We start from the raw sequence: 22,539 nt of genomic DNA, 5'->3' as shown, positions 1-22,539 counted from the left end.
ATTGCAAAAAGTAACCCATTTTTTTATTGACAAGGTTATGATACTTCAGATTTTTCAGATTTGTTGGAATTGCTTGCTTAAGTCAAAAGTTGTTGCAACCCTTTGAGCTCTGAAATGTGCTGCTGATACATTTGCCGTAGTTATTCTTTTTAGTTAGTATAGCTTTACCAGGATTTCTGTGTAGCAAAATCAACTTACCATCCACCTACTTAAGATGCAGCTGAAGGCAAGAGGTGAAAGATGACGAGCGTGCGAGGTGAACTCTGCCTGTACCTGGAATTAATCAAACCAAGCACGTGATGGAGCACAGCAAACATGTAGCATCATGCTCAGGGCTGTCCTTTGGGTTTGCATTGTGATTAGATAGAGAGGGTTGCAAAACCAAAACGTTTCCTCTGCATTCCCCATCTTGTCCCCCTTCTTCCTTTGCCCCCTGCCTCTGCAGGGGGGGATCAGTGTCAGTGGCTGGACATAACGTCCCATGAACGGGAGGATCAGAGTCCAATATGCCTCAAATCTGACGTGGAAGCAGTAATTCCTGCCCGGCCTGAGCAAAGTGGGGAATCCTGGGGAGTTGCGTGATGGCTTTGTAATGTAGACAGCAGGTGAAGGTTGTGGCTGCACGAAACATTTGAGGCAAAATTTGGTTTATTTACATTTTGAGGCAGTGTATCTCCTCCTGTTGAGTTTTCACTGGGAAAGTTAGATTTTGAACTCTGTTTTGAGGCCTTTTCACCCATAACCTAGATGTTACAGTTATGGTAGCTGCTTTCTGTAGTCATCCGAGGTGCAAAAATGGGAAGTGGACATTTTGGTTTAAAGTCGTTCTTTGGGAACGGTGATTTCACAGGCTAATTAACATTTTTTAACTGCATGTTCAAAACGATGGTTAGTGCTGCTGTGGGGAAAATGGTCCTTGCTGATATAAAACTCCTTGTTTTGCATCTGGAAGGTCTGTGTACTGTTACCAAATCAGTGTTAGCTCTTGGTCTGTTGTGATGCAAAGTGTCAGACTGGCAGTTACTGACCATCGCTTCCAGTTCAGGGTTGCTAAATTGTTAACACATTGGCTCCACCTCACCGGAGTGAACCATTATTCAGAGGTCTGCATAAGAAAAATAGCTAAAATAGCATATAATTTTGTTTCTGTGCTTAAACTTTACTCAGAAGTTGTACAACTCAGAGTTATGATAGTTTGGACATTATGAACAGGTTATTATTTTAGGAGTTTTTCCATGTTGTTTTAATGATAGCTGCAGTTCTTTCCTGCTGTTGTAGACCAGAAACTCTAATCTGAAATCTGCCGCAGCAACAACACAGATTAATCCTAAATCCTGCTTTGACTTTGGGCAAAGTGCTTTAGGAGAAGGAGGTGCCTGTATGGTGATGGAATAGTTTAACTTCAAGTTTCCCTCAGACGCACAGTCTGAGTCTGGCTTATTCTCTGCAGCGTTTAAATCTTTCCCAAAGTACGTGTTTATAATGCGTGTTTGTATTATAAATCATTTAGTATTACTTTTATGGCAAAGTATCTTGTTATGTGAATATCCTACCTGCTATAGTCTGCCTCCAATTACAACTTCTAAATGTGGAAAGAGATATTTTCTTTTTTCCTCCTAAAGGCTCCATAGCAGAGTGAAGCGAAGGAAAGTAGAAATAGATAAGGCCTATTGAACAAATGTAGTTATTTTTAAGTTGAATTTGGTGAAAGCTTCAATACTCGTCTCTTCTTGTACTTTATTGAATAGCTACAGAATTTGCATTCTGTGTGCCTTGGACGGGGATAGTTTATTGCAGATGTTATTGGTCTCCTAAATGCTGGGTGGGGTTGTTGGAGAGAGCATGACAATAGTTTGCATCACTCTTGTGAGCATCATTCACAGATCACTGAGGTAAATCAGAAGGAAGGCAGATCCCTGGAACAAAACAAACTAAAAAAAGCAAAAATGTAGGTTGAGCTTTTTTTTTTTTCCCCCTGAATGGCTTGTCACATGCCACCTACGCATTTCCTTGTTATCTTTGGTCACCCAATATCAGATACTTTCTGAGCCGCATGCGTGAGCTCAGCGTGGGCTTGTGGTTTTTATGCTCATCTGAACGCTCAGTACAGAGCAGTCGGTGCTTGGAGCGTGCCATCAGTAAAGACTCTTGCCACAGGTACCATGTTTCCATTTGCTAAGACGTTTACTTTTACATTATCTGTTCTCTATTGCAGCCCAGCTAGGCAAATTGGAAGGGTGAAGGAACAACTGAAGTCGCGTTGAGCCCCTCCCTGCTTGATTCAGGTTGCAAAGGACGGCATTAATGCCACGTTTTGCAGTCAGGTTTTGCCCATGGTCACGCGTCATTGCTCAAGTGCTCTCACACCACTTCTTCTTGCTAACACCTTGCAGTGAGTCACTGAGAACCAAAGCCTCATCCCGTCGCTGATGAACTCAGTGCCCTTGTATTTTGAATCATTCTTCTGCAGAAAACAGGAGGAGATAGAAGATGTAGATCTTGCCAGGAGGGAAAACTTGATTTATTTACGTGTGTGTGTGTGTGTGTGTATATATATATATGTATATTCATACATATACTCATGTTTGATTTATTTTTAGACAAATGCATTTGTAACTACAACCCGCTTGGTGGATGTGGCCGTATTTGTTTATACTTCAAATTTCAGAAAAGTCACTGTGATTAGATAAAGTCAAGACTTCAGGACTATATTTTCAGCAAGGCTTCTATCTATGTTCAGTGATCTCATTGCAATTAGCTACCTAGACTAATAGCAATTTACGTTACACAGAGTTAACAAGCTTTTTTATTTAAAATTACCATTTTTGTTTAAAATCTGTCTATATAATGCAAGTAAACAGCAGCACAAATAAAAAAATCATAACTTTGAGGGTATTTTTTTATTGTAAATGGTATCAAGCTAGCAGAGAGAATACTTTTTTATTATTATAATTTCAATAGAGTTCTTTGATTCTGTGTTTATGCCATGCAAAACAAGCTGTAAAGAGAAACCATTATCAGTGCCAGTGATGGTGCCTGAAGGAGATTCCTGTGAAGCTGGAGACGATCAGAAGTACTAGGTTTAATGCACACAAGTGAGATTTTATGCATACTAGTCAGGAAATTCCAAGTTAGGGTTCCCCTAGCAGCTGTAACTCAGCTCTGTTGTGCGAGAAAACTCTTCTGCTGCTCTTTATGATGATAATTTTTTCTACTTTTAATGTGTTTTTGCAAGGTGGCCGAGTTATGATTACTGTGGGAACCATAATGTTAAATTTCGACTGTCATGCAAGTGAAATTTTACTTGCAATGCTGGATTACTGTACTTCCTCATATGTAATATATGTATTTGGGGGGGGGGAGGAGGAGAATTACGCAAAAGCATATTTATATTTATTTCGGCATATCAATATCTCTAAGATTTATGATCTCTGGTGCAGGAGCTGATTCTTTTTTTTTAATGTTTGTGTAGTGCTCCACACAATGCAGCTCTCATCTGAGCGATTTGGATGTTACCACACTGCACGTAATAACGTTTTCACATGAGGATCGAATTCCACCTTGTGTGCATTTCTGTAGACTGGGGTTATTCTTAGCATAAATCTTTGTATTTAAATGGGCTGTGGTTGCCCAACTTTAGACCAAAAGAGTTTCCCAGGCACGTAGGTCCTCCTCAGCTAAAATGATGATCGTAGACTCTCCTAGCAGTCAAAATAGCGTCAGAGGTGTCTTGACTGATAAACCCCTTCTGTGTGTCCAGACAGTCTAGATGCCGTGCCACCATAGCCTCAAATTTTTGGGTGAGTCAGTACTTAAGAAGAAATGTTTGACGACTGCTCCTATGCTGCGCACTGGATAAAAATCCTTTGGATCGTCCAGTTACAGCAGAAAGTGGGGGGAAGTACATGTTCAATATCCTTTTTTCCCTTTGACCACTTTCTAACTTTTTCCCTGAGCTGGGAAACAAACCAAACCAACCAAACCAAACAAACCAACCCCAAAACTTCTCCTGGACCTTGCCTTTTGGATGATGAAGGAGAAATTGTAGTCAAGTTGAGAGAGTAGCCTGCTCTCCAGTCCCAGGATATTGCTACTGCTGCCACCACTTCTGGCTTTTTTTTATTTTATCTTAGCGAGGACACTTGGAGATTCAACAAACAAATAAAATTCTGCTCGGGAGCGGGGGTCAGCATTGTAATGATGACTGGTAAGTCACCAGATGCAATAGCCTTCAGGCATCAGGACCTTCAGCACTGAAAGCACAGGTCTCTGCTGTGGAGGAGAATTTATTCTGATAGCTGGAAGCAACACTCTTGATTAGACTCAAGAGACTAAGTGCAGTTACTGTAAAATGCGAAAAAGAAAAGTATATCTAAATTATGGAGGGGAGGGTTCTATAAGCAGACGTATAATTATATTTTAGCAAAGAATTTCACAGGTTACGCATATGTATGAGCGTTTTCTTGACTGATACTAGGAGTATTTTCTGGATCTCTATATTACTGTTGTCTAATTCATTGTATCTTGTTTTTGTAGTACCCATGTGGAGAAATGGATCTAGACTCTTCCGTATCATCTCAAATTTTTGATGATCAGATGGTAAGTCCTTTCATTTTAAAGCATTTTGAAACTTGATTACAAGCACAATTTATTTTAGACTTAGGTTCTTTGCTTCTTACAAATGAAAAAAACCCAGAAGGTGAAGAAGCCTTCTATAGGTTTGTCCAGTGTGGTTTTTTTTTTTTATTTGTTGGGGTTTTTTGTTTGTTTAGTGTTTTTTGGCTTCTGTGTGTTTTTTTTTTTTTTTTTTTTTCCCCAGTAGAGCGAAGCAGTTGCTAATGTTTTAAATAGACCCGGATGTTCTGGATTTTTTTTTAAAGTATTCTATAATTTCTATGTTGCGCTGGTAACTGATGAAGGCATTGGCATAAATACTCAAGTAGCAGCCCAGGAACAAACTGGATTAAAATAAAGACTGCAAATACCTTCACACAACTGTAGGGTTTGACAGACAGCAAAAGTCCAGTTTTATGGCAGCACAAAAAGGCAGTTTTGACATGTGCTCTTCTCACGTAAAGCATATTTACCTGTTCTGGATGAACTTCTCTACCTGTGACCTGTGATAGCATCTCAAGTGCTGTCCAGTGGCTGTTGTCACCGAATGTGCGGGCTGGATGATGATGCTGAGGTGTGTAACCCTGGCAGCGTCTCTAATGAACAAGAAACCTCTTGAGTTCGCTTCTGCAAGACCTCACAACTAGCATTGCCCACTGCTGCGTTTCTCTCTTTTAGAACTGTATAAAGAAATGCTGTCCTCTCAGTAGTTATACGAAAAGTGTACTTCCTCGTGAGGTCATCAGATGAGTATGAAATGGACTCGATGACCCTTATGGGTCCCTTCCAACTTGAGATATTCTATGAATGCACAGGAAACAGCTAGAAGAGATGCAGGAAGGATTGGTAGGATTTGGAAAACTTGTGCATGCTTTCCCAATTGTTAATATTACCATGTGTTTTCAGGTATAACCCTCCTTGTGTTGCCCCTTGATTTGTTGAACATACCCGATGCTGATCATTAGTTATGCACATAATAAAACAAAGCCTGGGAAAGAAATCTTTGGATTTTTTTTTCTTTCTGTAAAAGATTGCCCTAAGGAAAGAGGAGAACTTTGTCTCTGCAAACTCGAGAGAACACCTGCTTTGTCCGTGGTCCGCTTCAGGTGTGCAGCGGTGACTGGTTTCTTTGTTCTCCTCAGGCTCTAGAGGAAGCAAACGATTGCTTGAGTGACCTGCCCAGCCCCTTTGCCTACCTGCTGACCATCCACCTGAAGGAAGGCCGGAACCTGGTTATCAGAGATCGTTGTGGTGAGCCCCACCTTTCAGCCGATTTCCTTCACAATTCACACCGCTCTCCTTTCACTGGCTTCAGTTTGGCAATGGTTGGCTTCTTTTCTTATCTCTGATGCAACAAGTCATTGATTTGTGTCCCTTGCCTGGGTCAGAGCACTCCACGATTGGGTTTATCCACCTTGGATACACAGGGGAGGGAGCTGCCCTCCGCCTGCTGCTCCTCCTGTCTGACTGCGCAGCCGCAAAGGGACTTAGCATCTGTGTCTATTCAGGATCTACAGAGGCATTAATCTTGAGAAACTCTATTTGAGCTTAAGAAAGAAAAGCCAAGGAGTATCTTGGAATTTATGAAATGACGGAGCTGCTCTAGGAGTGCTTTTTTGGGTTATCTGCAAAGATTTTAATACAAGGCAAACCATAGGAGCAGGGCTGCAAGCCAACAATCCCCTCTAGTGTGGGATGCAAACTAAGGAGGACAACTCTTAAAAAAAAAAAGGGGGGGGGGTAAATAAAAAAGGAAAAATTCCAAATGATGTATCAAAGGAATTAGAAAAGATTTGGGGAATTCCTAGAAGAAAAACTGTCAGAAAGTGCCCGCTGTGAGCCTGGCTCTTGTTGAGGCTGTTGCAACAGGGCGTAAAAGTGCTTATAAGCAGCCAGTTGGTATTTTCTCCACGTGCTGGGGGAGGCTCTGTGGAGGCTTGGAGGGCTCTGCCTTTGGTCTGAGCTTGACAGAGAGCTCTTCCATATGTCCAGTCTTTCTACGTTTTAGATTGATTGTTAATTTCCTATTTTTTTTTTTCTGCCTGTGGAAACAGTTCTGATACTTTCGCGTTGCAAAATGTATGAGGAATTTCTTTCTTTTGAGATGAAGCAATAGGGTTTATTCATGCAGGTTTAAAGAAAATAAGCTTGCAAAGGCTAAAAGCCTGTGCAAGTTTGCATCTGGAGGGACATGTATGGATTTAGAAACCTTCTCGCGTGCAGTGCTTGTTGGGATTTCCATTATCTTATTATCTCAGTTAACTTCTTCCATGCTGGTTTTTCATGTCTTCACCAAACAGTAACTCTTGGCCAAGTGTACGCTACTTTTTCCTGCCAGCTTTCGGAAGGAGTGAATGAATACTTAGATTAAAATCTTTTCTCTTTAAACAAAAGTATGTATGCCCTGACAGTGTAGCACTTTGTCGGATTTACTAGCAAGCTGCACAAGCCAGGACACATCCAGTTGCTTGTATGGAAAAGATGCTGTAAATGAGCAATTCCAGCAGAGTAGTGTTTCTAAAGACAAAGCATAGTTTACTCTAGGCTGTGTTTTGTTGCGTAAGAAAGCAAATGCTTGTCTTAGTGAAGCATTGGACAACACAGTGAAACAATATAAACAAGGGGAAAGAAAGCTTTCTGATGGGTCTCTCTTGCTTTGTGGTGAATGACCACTCATTTAATAAACTAAGTATGTGAGGTGGTGCATCATTCAATAAAATTACTGCTTTTTTTTTTTTTTTTTTTGCCCAGACATTAGGAGGGGGAAAAGTAGTGACGTAATGATTATTCTTCAGTCATCCATAAAAAAAAAAAAACCCACCCAAAAGCGTGCTGCTGATGCCTAGCTTTATAGGTCTCTGCTGTCGTGCTGGTTACTTAGGATCTTTGCGTGACACTCAGGCCTGTCCTGCAACCACTGTGCTTTTTGCAATGCACTTTTAAAAGCGGGAAGTTGTCTGCTTTGCTCATCTCTCCAATGTGAGAAAAACCTCAGAGAAAGCTCGTGGGCCAGGAGGATGAGACTTCCCCCTTCTCCCTCCACCACGATGCCGGATACAGCTGCTGTGCTGGGGCATATCAGCCTGCTTTGAATAATCTGAATATAGGAACAGGTTGTCAGCAGCTGGCATATCCTGCAAGTCAGACTGTGGCTTGGACTGAAGGCCAAGTCGTCCTCATTCACCTTTTGGGGACAGCAAACCCCTAGAACTAACCAAGCGATGCTGCCTGACGCAGCTGTGAGAGGGTTTCGGTCCCTCTTCCCCATGGTTTTCTGTGTGCAAAGAGGTGCTGGAGCCTCTCCGGTGGGTAATGCTGAGTTGCTGGTCCTGCGCTTTATGTGTGTGCTGGAGTTTGAAACCTCCACCTTGTGCAACTGCAAAAATGCCCCGGTTAGGTAGGAGTGGATGCAGAGTGTTGGAGTTCGTAGGTAGGAGTAGCAATGTCCTGCTTTTATTCAAGTAAAGGGGTCATAGCCAGCCGTAAGTGCTTGAAGTAACAACTTCATTGATGGAAACGAACTCCAAATACTGTGTGGACTATGTGATATGCTAAATGCCAAAATCATAGAATAGAATCATAGAATTGCCTAGGTTGGAAGGCTGTCTGGGCCGATGCACTGCACCCCTCTCTGTAGAGCAGGTACGAGGAGAGGAGCTACAGAAAGTCAGGGACTAGAGAGACTCGACAGAGGGATGAAAAAAACAAGTGCAAGAGGCAAAAGATAAAAAGTTCTTTTTCTACAACTACCCTTTCAGGTAGCTGTAGAGAGCGATAAGGTCTCCCCTCCTTTTCTCCAGACTAAACAACCCCCAGTTCCCTGTTCACATGAAAACCACAAAGTGGAGAATGACTACCAGCATCTTTAGCCTGAATCAGGCTTAACGTAAGTTTCTTTTTTTTTTGTAAATTTCCTAAATTTGAATATTCAGTTATGATCTCAGCAATTGCTCTGAAAAAAGGGTCTCAAAGCAGTCATCAGACCCACCAGTTTACTTTTTTTCTTTTTTTTTTGGGGGGGAGGGAGGAAGCCCTGCATCTTCTCAAAGACAATGACACTTTAATGTGGCGTCCTTCCCCCTTCTCACACGTGGAGCGTCCTGTCCTCCCTCCTCCTCACACGCACCCGCTTTCCCCCTTAATTTCAAGGTCCGAGTTTGAATTGTCGCGGGCGGAGGCAGCCCCGGCACCGTGCGACTGGCGCCCTCTGGTGGCCGCTGCCGCCGCCGGCCGAGCCCCGGCCCGGGGGTTCCGCGAGGTGGGGGGACCGGGGCCGTCCCTCCGCATCACCCCCTCCGGCCAAAAAGTGCCAGGGCTCTAGGCTGCATTGGGCATCTCAGCCCTACAGCAACTTTTAGCAGTGATGAACAAGATGTCCCTGAAATTCGAGCGGACCAAGGAAAGGCTCCGTCTTCGTTACCGCCTCCGTTTCGTCCCAGTATAAGCAGTCTGTACTGGTGTGCAAATAGAAGTATATAAGAATAAATCTAAGATACGTGACAAAGGAGAAATATTTCTGCCATTGGAAACAGCTGTTGCTGGAAGGTCCTGGTTCCATTCGGCAAATTCACAGGGCTCTCGCTGAATTTACTCATTATATGCTTAACAGGTATTAAGTAGGGATTAATTACACTTGGCTGAGTAAAGGTGAGCAGTAGTTCTGTTGATAACCGCAGGCTATAAGGCCAACATGTGACTTTACTTCTTCCCAACTTTCCAGGTGTTTTTCCAGACTTTTTGACTCACCATGTACTGTTCTTTCTAGGATATGTTCTCTCTGGTGTGATATAAATTCCTCCTTCACTTTACCAGATTCTTATTACTCTCTTTTATTTTTTTCCCCTTCATAATATTATCCCTGTTAACATTTGCTCTTTCCTACTTTTCTTTTCATCTTTTGCCTCTTGCACTTAGTTTTTTTGTTTGTTTGTTTGTTTTTGGTTTTTTTTTGTCTCTCTGTTGTGTTTCTCTAGTCCCTGACTTTCTGTAGCTCCTCTCCTCATACCCGCTCTGTAGTGAGGGTTGCAGTGCATCAGCCCAGGAGCCTGGCTCAGCCGCGTGTGCTCTCTGCAGGAAAAAAAAAGTCAGAGTTCCAGTGTTTTCTTCTATTTTTTTTTTTTTTTTTTTTTTGAAGTGTAAGGTAAAGGAAAAGCCTCCCCACACCACCACCCGATACATATACTCCAGCCAAGGAAGCAGCGTGCTTATTAGAGCAGCATCTTATAGAATCACAGAATGGTTCGGGTTGGAAGGGACCTTAAAGATCATCTAGTTCCAACCCCCCTGCCCTGGGCAGGGACACCTCCCACTAGCCCAGGCTGCTCCAAGCCCCGTCCAGCCTGGCCTTGAACCCCTCCAGGGATGGGGCAGCCACAACCTCCCTGGGCAACCTGTTCCAGTGCCTCACCACCCTCACAGTAAAGAATTTCTTCCTAATACCTAACCTAAATCTGCCCTCTTTCACTTTAAAACCATTATCCCTTGTCCTATCATTATACTCCCTGATAAAGAGTCCCTCGCCACCTTTCTTATAGGCCCCCTTCAGGTACTGGAAAGCCGCTATAAGGTCTCCCTGGAGCCTTCTCTTCTCCAGGCTGAACAACCCCAACTCTCTCAGCCTGTCCTCATAGCAGAGGTGCTCCAGCCCTCTGATCACCTTCATGGCCCTCCTCTGGACCCGTTCCAACAGGTCCATGTCCTTCTTGTGCTGAGGACTCCAGAGCTGGATGCAGTACTCCAGGTGGGGTCTCACCAGAGCAGAGTAGAGGGGCAGAATCACCTCCCTCGACCTGCTGGCCACACTTCTTTTGGTGCAGTCCAGGATGCGGTTGGCTTTCTGGGCTGCAAGCGTGCACCGGAACCATCTTGGTTCTGGTTGAAAGGGGAGAGGCTCCAAAAAATCCCTCTTTGGGTCAAAATTGTTAGGGATGGAGGATGAGAGAGGTGTTACCTGTTGCTCATCAGCTTGTTTGGAGTCTGACTTGACTTGCTTCTCACTGCTTCGTGGGCTGCAGCCGAACCCAGCCATACGTTAGAAACTGCCTACACAGATGGTAAGGGGCACTTGGCAAGTGACATTCACATCGCCTGCAGGTGCCTGGTGTTAGATGGTGCATGGGTTCCGTATTTATAGTCCTTGTAATTAATTAGCCAAACACTGAAGGTTATGGATATATACACTGAAGGGTAAATATACACAATATTAATACACAAAAGTTTGGTTCCTGTATATTTTTTATAGTATTGCTGTTACTAGATGACATGGTGTGTCTTGGTGATGGCGAGGAGTTTGTGATACATGTAATTTTAATATCGTAAGTAGTAAGAAAGCAGAAATTTACTTTATCAGTTAAACATCTGTGGAGCACTGGTACTTCAGCAAAAAAAAAAAGAGAGAGAGGGAATTACTCTGTATCTTATTTGGCTTGAAAAAAAATGTATGCATTCTTAATCACCAGTACTCTGAGTGTTGTCATTTTGTTGCTCTTCGTGGTTTTGTGGCCTTTTTTTTTTTTAAGATCACAACTTCCAGCTCCCCATGCTTCGAACTGGGAGAGGCTGGAGCCCATTCCTATTTGCTGGTTCACTTTCACCAGGATGGTGAAATGGTTCACTTTCATTCAGGATGATGCCTCATGTTCATTTGGATCAGTCTAACGAAATCTGAAACGTCCTGCTGCCTTGTGGCCCTGAGGTGCTCTGACTGTGCGCGTTGCGCCTGTACGAGGCGCCTTTGCACAGCAGTGACGCTGTGACACCGAGCAGCAACGTGATGCCACCGCAGCTGTAAGGAAGGGTTACGTTCCTTGAGTTGACAAACCCAGCTCTACCGCTATAAGAAAAAACGGAAACTGGGTTTTGAGCGTCTGTACGGGTGGGAAGCCCCTTCTGTTTCTAAATCCTGTACTTTCAGAGTTTGAGTATATTTTTTTCATCTGTTAAATGGTGTGGTTACAAAAAATGTATTTCTTGGATGTGATGTCAGCTGGTGAGGGGCTGTGGCTGCTGTCTCTCGCCCTCCCACCCCAAGCTGTGTTGCTCCAGCCTGATTTTTGTGTGTTTCTTTTCCATGAGGTCTTGTGTTTTCTAGATTTTTACACTTTGTGCCCCATCTTGCTCGCTCTTTCTTTCAGGTTTCCCTTGTTGCTTCCTGTTGATGCATTTTGGTTTCTTTCTCTCATTTCTGTCCTCTCGTGGTACAGCTTGAACGTGTGAAAGGAGCAGGGTGGGCTGTAGGAGCACAGAAAGTTCTGTCACCTTTCTGGGGGCACGCCACCTCTGTCATCCAAAGCACGCCATCATCTGCTCTCACATCTAACCACCACCCACTGCCAGAGGGTCCCGGCGGGCTCCTGGAGCTGGCGTAGGCAGCTCCCAACATCAGTGTGAGCTGTGCCAAACCTCAGTCTCCCAAGGGCAAAATAAAAAGAAAGAGGACAGAATGACGTGTCCTTTTAACTTGAAGCGGCAATGAAGCTGCAGTAGCCCACCGCTGGTAGCTCTGGGCTACCCCCTGCCTGGGTCCACGCTGATGCCCGGGTGCTGGAGGAAGGGACGTGTTTGTGCTGTTCGTCAGGGCGTCCATCAGCTTACAGCAAGTCCATTATTTGGAAAGCAAATGCTCAAAGCAATTAGGCTGAATGGCTCCCTGCAAACACGCTGATTAATTTAGACTTTCTCTGTTTTCAGGGTGTCTGCAATTAGATCATTAGTCCTTCAGATTTATTAATTATTGAGATGTATTAGGCAACTTTTCACACTTTTTGAAAGGCGTAATCATGGCTAATTTACAACTGCTAAGAATTTGAATGGTGCTGGGTGCTTGTTTTGATGTTTTCTGGATCCTGTGTAGCTCTGCGTACAAGGGCTTGGGCTGTGAGCGTTCGTCTGCGCCAAGTCTCCTTTCTGGAAGCGCAACACGTGTGGCTGAAACTTTGTCCTTACACACAGTGATCCAAGTGAGCATCCCTCCCAGCCTGGCCATGGGCAATGAATCCACAGAGAGAGGAACCTCAGGAAAACAGACTGAGTTGGAACAAAAGCAGTGAATCCATTATACGCATAGTCACCTTCGGTAAATTAATGTTAAATTAAGAAATATAGGGATGGCAGCACTGGAAGAGAATACACAGGACCCAGAGGATACATACGACGACTCTTCAGTAGATAACTGTAATTTAGATAGCGGGTTTCTTAAGCTGATCAAGCTCTATCAGTTGTCAGAGCTGGCTCTTGGGGGCAGCCGTCTGCGTTAAGAGCTCGTGCTGGGTCTTTCTGGGACCCCTGTAACGAGATTTTGTAAGGCCAACGACTGAGAATACAAGAAGATGCAACTATTTACATCAAAGGTCCTCGGTGCTGGCTAGTAAGCCAGCATGAAGACACTGGCAGAAGACAGTGGCTTCTGCCCTGTCCTCATGCTCTCCTTGTGTGTTCATACCCGAGCCCCAACGGGGAATGCAATGTTCAGTTGGACTAATGGTCTTTTGGTAGGGTCTCGGGTTTTTTTTTCTTGGTTTATTTGTTTTAGTTTGTTTTTTTAAACACTATTTCTGAAGTTCCTTGCATAGAACATCCTGTATTTGCTTCTTTCCTTCTATCAATGTTCAGTTCAGGCCTTTTCCTCTCTTTTTTTTCCCCGTCTGCTGTGGGTTTGCATCCATTCTTCACAACACTTCTCTGATCTTTTTCATTTATTGGGTTTTTGTTGGGGTGGGGTTTTTTGTTAGTGGATTATTTTCTTTTTTTTTTTTTGCTTGTTGGTTTATTTTCCCGTGGAACCTATTGGTGATGCTTGTTTCCAAGCAATATTTCACTTGCATCTGGCCACGTAAAACTAGCTGAGCGCAAAACTTTCCAAATTTACCTGAATTTCCTGCCAGCAGAATACTTTTTTTTTCTAATTTCCCCTTTAAGCCTTGATCTTGGCTATTTCCCTACAAGAACATTGTGGTTTTCCATTTAAAAAGAAAAGTGTGTGTTCCATTTTAAAATGTCTTTTAGTCCTTGCTGTAAATAACTCCAGTAATTCTATTTCTAGGAAGATTTTAAGAAATTTATTCTTTACATGCATATAAAAGAAATCCTTCATTTCCTTCTTCAGATTAAAACATACATTTTTAACCAAAACTTAAGATGGCCTAGGTTATATATCACACTGTTCTTCGATTACTTTTTTTTTTTTCCAGGATTTTTAGGGCAACTTGGTGGAATTTTTTATTTATGTATTTATGTAATGAAACTTGTTTCACATGCTACATTTCCAGTAAGTTTACCCCTATAAAATAGTGTGTGGCTTGAAATTTTATCGAGTCTTCTGGTTTTTGGTTTTTTTTTTTTTCTTTTTCTTTTTCTTATTATGAAGCAAGAGTGTAGTGGTGTTGAACACAGTTGGTGCGACATACCTCTCGGTAGCTGCTAGAGGGCGGCAGTATCCATTTAAAAACACCATTAACAGTTTCTTGGGCTACTAAACCCTCTCCTGCTGCTGTGTCCCAGCAACTTTTGCTCGCTGAAGCTCGCTCAGATTTTAGCTGATGTTCGGTCTGCCTTCAGACATTGTTTTTTGCGTGTGTGTTAGGGACAGAAAATAGAAGTGAAATAGATATTACGGAAATGAATTTGAGGGAGCGTCACTATTGAGATTCATGTTCTTTCTCTAATGAGAAAACAGCTGATGGAATGATTTTTTTTTTTTTTTAGAGGTCATCCTTTCTTTTTACTCTTATTGCTTTGTTTTAGGCTGAAAAGCAGTTAATCCTTTTGGTTTATATATTTTTGTCCGTATATTTTACCATGTGAGAACCTTCTTGTCATTGAGTAACATGTAAAATAACCTCAAAGCATCACACCTTGCTTTTCCCACCAGAAAAGTGGGTTTTCTCGGGCTAAATTCTCAACTGATTTCAAGAAGAACCGGTCTTCTTGCGTTACCCCGCTGACATTGCTGCAGCTGATGTGACCGAGATGAACAGGTTCAGACCTTGCATTACAGAGGATCCTGGGTCTATGTGCTTAAAAGTTGTTGGCTTGGATGCCTTCCCTAGGAAATGGCTGCTAAAAAGGTTTTTTTTTTTTTAATGATCTGAATTCTTCAGAAAATTATAAGTTCCTATCATGTTTAAAGCAAAATTACAAAAAAAAAAAACCCATCAGGTTTTTTTTTAGACCCATTCATCCCTAAAATTACTTGGCACTTTTTTGAGTTAGTTATGCTTTTCTGGCTAGATTGTAGATTGTCTCTAATACATAGCTTTTAATCGATGCAGACGTCTTTCCGATCTTGAATCCAGAAGGCTTTAAGCCTTGAATTCAAATGCAGTTAATAATTTGCAGTCTGTGCTGTTTGTCCCATCAGCCGGGGTTTGTCCACCTGGCTTATTTCTCATTCCCTGCCTCCTTTTTAACCTATTTTGATCACCTGGATGCAATCTGGGACGTCTTAAAGAAAACCGTAAATGGACACAATGACCCAGGGAGGTATAGGAGCTTCATCAACATCCCAGGAGCAACCTGGGGGAAACCTTGAAAGCCCCAAAATGGGCCGTGGTACCATATCCACCCCCGTCGTGGCCATCCAGGTCCACCCCAGTGAATGCCACCGAGCCCCGGGACACGCTGTCTCCCGCTGCCGAGGTGAAAGTCCATCTGTTTGCCACTGCGGAGGTGTCAGCCCGTCATTTGTATGATCCCGCGCCGCCGACCCCTTTCCCCCGCCTGCCTAGTTGAGATGTTACCCCTCTGACAGCCAGACAGGCGAGCGCCGCCGAAACCCCCCGCCCCTCCGCAATTATTTTCCCTAACAATTAACGCCGGTACTAACTTGACACCTTTTCCTTGTTTGGCTTTTGTAAACCATCATCCCTTTTTCTATTAATTCCCGGCATTAATATTTTCTTTCGCGCAAGTGCCGCCGTTCACCCGTGAAACAGTTTGAACATTATGTAGCTGTCAAGAAAGCGAGGGATTACCCAGTGTGCCTTGCCGGAGTAAGTGACACCACTGAGGCCCCGGTTTGAGATGTTTATTTTGAGAGTAAGCTGACAAGCATGAAGGCCTGATCCCAGAGTGGCAATCTTATTTAATTAAAGGCCTCTTTTTATTATAGCTCCCCCCCCCCCCCCCCTTTTTTAGATATTTTTATATATACATATATAGGTTGTATATAAATTTATATATTCTTTTTATATACATACATGTGTTTTTATATATAAAAATATATATATGTAAATATAAAGGAAGGCGTTCTTTTATATGTGTATATATATGAGAACGATTGCTAAAGCCTGGCTCACGTGAGCAGTGCTGGGCAGCCCTTCCCCCTCCTGTATTTTCCTTTACTGTGTAACAACCTGGAAAGCTTTCAGAGCAATAATGCTAGTGGGATGCTTACTTAGCTATAGCCTTCTTGTTTCCCATCCTCCGAGAAAGGACTTGGACTTTTATATTTGTAGACATTGAACTTGCTGGCTGTTTGCTTTCTCTGTCTCCTCTTTCTCCCTTTTTTTTTTTTTTTGTTTTTTCGGGTTTTGCCCTCGCTCACGGGGTTTCTGTGCCAAAAGCAGATGAGTGATGGCCATAGACCACCTGCCTCCATCGCCCTCTTCATGCTTTCATGTCATCAGTTGGTTCCCTTGTCTTGGCCAGTTGCTGTTTCATGCACAGACATTATTATTACTCCTATGGCTATTTTTAATAATGCAGCTTGCTTCTGCTTATCCTGTAAATAAAAGCCAGTTCTTTTTTTTTCTTTTTTTTCTTCTCTTTTTAAAGGAACTAGAAGAAACTAACTCCAAAGAGCTCAGTGCTCTTATTTCTTAACTTCTCCGTCTTCTCAGGGCTACTGCCCGTCCTGTGAGGCTGTTTTACCTGTGTGTTCGCACTCGTTGTGGAAAGTGTGCTGGTTTTAACCTGTACCTTTTATATAAGAGAATAATCACAGTTCTGAGAAGTATTCTAGGGAAAGGTCTAGTGCGAACCCATTGAAAACAATGAGGAGTTGCCCTTTGACTTCCCTGGCTTTGGATCAGGCCCTTATTATTATTCTCTCTTAGAGGAGAAGGAAAATAAACTTCTTTTTAAGTTTGCAGCATTTTTTTTTTCTTTTTTCATAAAAAGGCGTTGATTTCAGCAATTACTATTTAGGAAAAGGATCAGCTGCAGGCAGTATTTGAAAACCAGCCGATATTTTCCTTCTGTGAATGAAACACCCCTTGTGTGCAGAATTGGCCAGGGCCAATTCTTCCCAAATTCTTCCCAATTCTTCCCAAAACTCTTCCCTTTTGCAAGTAAAATGGGATAAAAACTTTCTATAATTCTTAAAAATGAGCCCGTATGTCGCAGGAGCGCAGTTCTTTACTACGTAATTCCAAATAGATGCTAGCACGTAGCTGGTTTTTGAGTCTAAGTCTGCCTTCACGTAACACTGATGAGATCTTTGGATGTTTAAATATGGATTTTTCACGTTCTCACTGTTTCACCAAACTACTGACCATACTGAGCGTTGGTCTTACGTCTGGGTTATCCTACTGCCGTGCGTTTGTCGGCCGGTATCTCAGTGGGAACCAGGGGGGACAAATTCAGGTTATTTCTGAATATGTGAAGCCTGGTGTAGGAATCGCCGTCCCCTGCCGGCAGCCCACGCTGCAGGCTGGGGGCAGCCACCGCCATCGCATCAGCTGTTATCCTTCTAATGAAACTGAACTCTAAGTAGGGAAGTTTAATTCCAAATATAAGGTATAATACAGACAATATCGATTATGGCAGATAAACGGCACCTGGGATAAGTTAATTATATATGCTGCTACATCTCAGTTTTATTCTTTCCCTTATTTGCAGCACCTTGTGAGATTTTTTTTTTTTATTTTTTCCTTGCAAAGTCTGTATGTGTTACTAAATCAACCATCCAGTTAAATCCTTCCTGTACATTCTTCCCCCTTTCGTGTGGTGTCCTGCACGGTGCTTGGTGTTGGTGCGGATGCCACTGGTTTAATAACAATAATAAAAAGTTGATTCCCTCTTCTCTTTTCCTTTGACAGCTGCAAGTTTTCCATTGCTGCCGAGTGGCACGAGGCCTCACACTCTGTCTATGGACATCTGCTCCATAAAAATATGGGACAGTATTGCCATGGCAAAATGTGCCACTTGGATTAAAAAACGTGTTACCTGAATATTGTTTGTTGTCTTTATGGAGCCTGTTCTGCGCGTGGTTTTTAGCCTGAGCTGCTGAATAACGTCAGTATTTTTTCACTGAGATGTCAAATTTGGTTTTAAGTAAATTGGCAAGTGACACCAGTGATGAAATCCTGACGGGTATTTTAGCTATTGTTACTGGTTTCCTCGGAGCTCCTATCCAAGTTACGATGCTTTTGAGTTTTGGTCTTTTTATATATCCATAGTCACAGGATCGCATTTTCTCTCTTGCACTGTCTGTGGTGTTAGTTGGCCTGTAAATCGTCCTTTATCCCTGCTTCTGTTTGCTCTTTTCCCAAATTAAAATGTTAACTAAGCTAGTAAAGAATAATTCACGTTCTTTAAGAATAACACAGCAGAGGTCAAGTAAACTACGAAGGATTTTTGTTTCCTGCTTTCAGACAACTTTCTAGTTCTGTTCAATACATTTCCTGTATGAACTAGCAATTTTTATATAAGTAATTAAGTATATGTGTCTAGATATAAAATAACTCATTGCCGTTCATTATTGTTATTTATTGTTTTATGAAAATATAATTTAAGGTGGGAGCAGTGCTAATTTATTTTTTGTTAATTATCACAGGTACAAGTGACCCCTATGTGAAGTTTAAACTGAACGGGAAAACTCTGTACAAAAGTAAGGTAGTCTACAAGAACCTCAACCCCGTTTGGGATGAAACTGTGGTGCTGCCTGTGCAGACCCTCCATCAAAAACTCTGGATCAAGGTAAGTTTTGCTTTCAGATTTTTGAAAGATGAGCAAGTATTTATTTAAGCAATTATTTTCTACTTTAAAAACGTATTGACTTTTATTCACTGTAGCAGCGTAACGTAAAACATGATCCGGTTTAAGAGTTACAGCAATTTCAAATTAAAATGCACGTATGTCTTTTCCAGATTTCACTCGCATGTTTTGCTTTCCGTCCGCAAAAAACCCCGCGTTGAAATAAAACTCCTTGACTGGATATGTTTAAAGCTACGGAGCTAAATTCTGCTCGCTCTTTCTGTGCTCGTGCAAACTCAGTGAAACCGATCGCGGTTTCATAAGCACGTTTTAAGAGTGTAATTTGGCTGGGCTGAACAGAATTATTACCTGGGATGCAGCCGTGACAAGTAGCAAAGCCTTTTCTCATTATGAGTAACGTTACAGTTACCAGAACTGCAAGCTACCAGTTGCGAGCACTAATTGCTAAAACATCTGTAGCCAGAAGTACCTGATTTTTGTGCAGCGTTTCATTATACCATCGCGCCGAGCATAAAGGAACAGGCACAAGCCATAGCGGCACACATGTCTCTGTTTACATAATATTAAGAAGATACTTTCAAAATGCTGTTTAAATATTTAGCTAAAAATACAAATTAGAGCAGGGAGATGGAAAATTATGCCTGAATTATATCTCAGCTTTGATCTTTCAAATACGAAATTGAACTGGAAGGGCTTAAAATATCCGTTCTTTTATCGGCTGGGATAAAACTGGCTTATGATGTGAAAATTATAAATGTTTATTTTATTTTGCTACCAGGTGTACGATAGAGATTTAACATCTTCAGACTTCATGGGGTCGGCATTTGTAGCACTCACTGAACTTGAGCTCAATAGGTAATATGTTTATTTAACTAAAGGTCGTTAATGCAGCTTAATTGAGAAACATGGGGAAATAATGAAATGCTTTGGAATTTGTCTATTCATGAGAACCTCTTTTGACAGAAGGGTGGGGAGCACATTTTAAAAAAAAAAAAAAAAAAAAAGAAATCACTTGAGATAAATCCTGTACGCGCATGTTTTTATCCAGTGTTACGTACCGGATTCAAATCCAACCTGGACGAGCCCAGCTCAGCAGAAGGCGCCTTTTGCTTTTCGTGTCCAGCAATAAGAAGAAGAGTTTCTATATGCGGCATTGTTTAGGGAGAGCGACACCGGAATAATTTATGGAGGTGGAAGAAGAAAAGGGGAGGAGAAGGTTGAGACCCCTTCTTAGCCCCACGTAGCGCGGGGTGCCTTTTTCCGTATAGCAGTGGGCTGGGGGGCGTTTTGGCTAGCTGGCTGCGGGTGCCCTGTTTCCAGCCCCCCCCCTCCTGCAGCCATCCCTCCCCGCGGCAGCTGCATCTGGCCCTGATTTAGCGCGGAGGCAAACCCTGCGCCTTTTGTCTGCTGCCGCTGCTTGGGCTCAATGTGGAGCTGGAAGCCAGGAATTCCAGTTTGAGTTCTCTTTTATACTCCCTCACTGGATGACTTTTTTTTTTTTTTTTTTCCTTTTGGAGAAAATGAGTTTTCCCTGTGTGGGTTTATTATAGCTCCCATGACTGCTGTATCCGAATTTCTAGTAACATTAATGAATTTATCCGGGAGATAGTGCCACCAGGTAAATACCAGCATTCCCGTTTGCAGGGAGGGAACTGAGTCATGGAGGGAGTTTAAACGCAGGCGGAGATAAGGCAGAATACAGGTCTTGTGATCCAAATCCCAGCCATTAATGTTAGAAAATTCACTGGGATGAGTTTCCCTGTCAGTCTTCTTCCCTGTGAAGCGGAGGTAGTAGTAACTTAATTCAGCCCATATCTGCACATGGAGAGTTATGAGTATTAAGCAATGCTATATAGATGCTAGGCTGCGTTATTAAAAGGGGGTTATATTTTGTCAGAACTGAGATGGAACCCTCCAGATTTCCCGTTTTAACATTTAAACTCAATATTGGGAATTTCAGAGAAGAAGCTGAAATTTGCACAGCTCAGTGTGACCTTTAATAATCAACTCGAGTTAACCGGAGTCAATAAATGCATGTCTTTTTTTTTTTTTTTTTTTTTTTTTTTGCTTGTAGAACTACTGAACAGGTTTTAAAACTGGAAGATCCCAACAGTTTAGAAGATGACATGGGAGTGATTGTATTAAACTTGAGTCTAGCAGTCAAGCAAGGAGACTTCAAGAGAAATGTAAGTGGCTTAGGAAATCAAATTTCTAGCTGGAATGTGTAGGGAGGAAAAAAAAAAAAGAGCTGGCATAATCTGATTTACTGGGAAGTGCCACCTTTATTTTCATCCTCTGAGACTCAATATTGAAATTGAGATAGATCATAACTTTTAAAAAAAGGCCCATGTTTAACTGGGTAAAGGTTGGGCAGACACCTGTAGCTGGATGGTTCTGTCTCGAAGTCGTGACGGGCGGCGTGGCAGTGCTCTCCCTGCAGCGGGGAGCGGTGTCCATCGCTGCAACCCACAGGTTCCTGAAGTGAGTGTATGAACCGTACCTGCTGCGATTGCTATTCCAGAGCATTCTATTTTGCGATTTCCACCTAGGAGTTTAGATTTTAGCACTTAAAGAAAAAAGAAAAAAAGTTTTTTTGTTTTTTTTTTTTTTCCCCTTGTCAATGAAAAAAAATATATCTGTGTGAAATCTAAAAGCAGGAATTTGATGTTAGGACTTAAACTGCACCGATCCTGTCGAGGAGCACACTGCCTTAGACGAAGAGATTGCTTGTAAAAACCCTGATTTTTGCCACTGACAGTTTCTTGACTGAGTTCAATTGAACTTGGCTCCTGATGCTGAAATGTGGTGCATTTAGTGGTGCTGGAAAACTGGAACAACCTGGGCAGAGACTGGGAACGACGCAATTAAAGCTGACAGCTTTTAAATTTCAGGTCCTGCATGTGTTGTGTATGGTTTTTGTTGTTGTTGTTTTTTTTTTTTTTGTTTTCATCTTTTAAGATTTGTACTAGTGTTTTACACAGAGTGTGGAGCATACCTGTGTTGGTGAACTCCTCAAGCAAGGGGAGGGAAAAGCTAAGATCAGGCATTTTCTTGGATTGGCTTGAAAACCAGAGCTAATTTTAAATGTGTGTAATAAATATGTAAAGAGAAAATCTTCCTACAGGTCTTCAATGTAGCCTAGTATGAAAGTTGCTGTTTACAGCACATTGTTGAATTATAGGTATGGAATTCCACTCTGAATGGGATTATTTATAGAAACATAAATGTTTCGATGGATTGGAAAGCAAAATGAGAAAAAGCTTATGTGGGATGTCTGCTGTTCACTATTGATTTTTCAAATAGTTGCCTTTTTTGGGAATTGTAAAATCTCAATTGATATTAAGACAATTGCAGAGTTATTTCTACCTCAGCATGTGATTATTTAAAAGCTTCAATATGTGATTATTTAAAAGCTTAATGACATTATTCAAAACACTATTGCCGTATCTATATATCTACATTATAAGATGACTTTGACCTGGGATGTGAATCCCCCTCTAACTTGCGCAAGAGTGTTGTTGGCACACGTGTCACTGGACTGCAGGAAGGGGGAAAGCAAAGACAGAAAGTTTCTTTAGCAAAAAAGCAGTTTGGCCAAAATGACCTCAGGAACTCTTCTGGGGTTTTTAGGGATGCACGGGCTAAAGTGGACCTAGCCAGTGAGATGGAAAATACATCGGTTTAAAGTAGCAGCTTTTGGTACTCTTGGGTGCTTAGTTAACATTCAGAGTGCAGATGATAGAAGAGTTGGTGCACGCTGTAATTTTTTTTTAAAGTTGGTGTTTTAAGCCCTCATATTTCAAATGCAAATTGCTGAGCCATTTCCAGTGGAATTTGAGTAGTGAAATGGCTCTGTCCACATTAGCACTTAACAGCAAGATGATTTTTTTTTTCCTTTTTAAATTAGCTTACTGTAGAACCAGATGGCACCAGAAGTATAAGCCATGTTTCTTACTAATGGCTCTGGGTCCCTCCACTTTTTATTCTTAA

At 42.1% G+C, this 22,539-nt stretch overlaps 1 protein-coding gene across 3 annotated transcripts in view; it reads left to right on the top strand.

Annotated features, from left to right (window-relative positions):
• The window catches only part of MCTP2 (multiple C2 and transmembrane domain containing 2), a 126,241-nt gene that overhangs the window by 18,754 nt on the left and 84,948 nt on the right, over window positions 1-22,539 (top strand). For 2 of the 3 annotated variants that reach the window (XM_054214601.1, XM_054214600.1), the window contains exons 4-8: window positions 4,537-4,599; window positions 5,757-5,865; window positions 18,389-18,531; window positions 19,328-19,404; window positions 20,624-20,735. In XM_054214601.1, the coding sequence (XP_054070576.1) occupies window positions 4,537-4,599; window positions 5,757-5,865; window positions 18,389-18,531; window positions 19,328-19,404; window positions 20,624-20,735 (504 nt within the window). Of the gene's footprint in view, window positions 1-2,104; window positions 2,158-4,536; window positions 4,600-5,756; window positions 5,866-18,388; window positions 18,532-19,327; window positions 19,405-20,623; window positions 20,736-22,539 lie in introns of those variants that run through there. The other variant, XM_054214602.1, reaches the window with a different exon arrangement.

Source organism: Rissa tridactyla, chromosome 9 (genome assembly GCF_028500815.1).
Source record: "Rissa tridactyla isolate bRisTri1 chromosome 9, bRisTri1.patW.cur.20221130, whole genome shotgun sequence".
Taxonomy (NCBI): Eukaryota; Metazoa; Chordata; class Aves; order Charadriiformes; family Laridae; genus Rissa; species Rissa tridactyla.
Note: the sequence above shows the minus strand (reverse complement) of the source record. Positions and strands in the feature narration are given on the sequence as shown.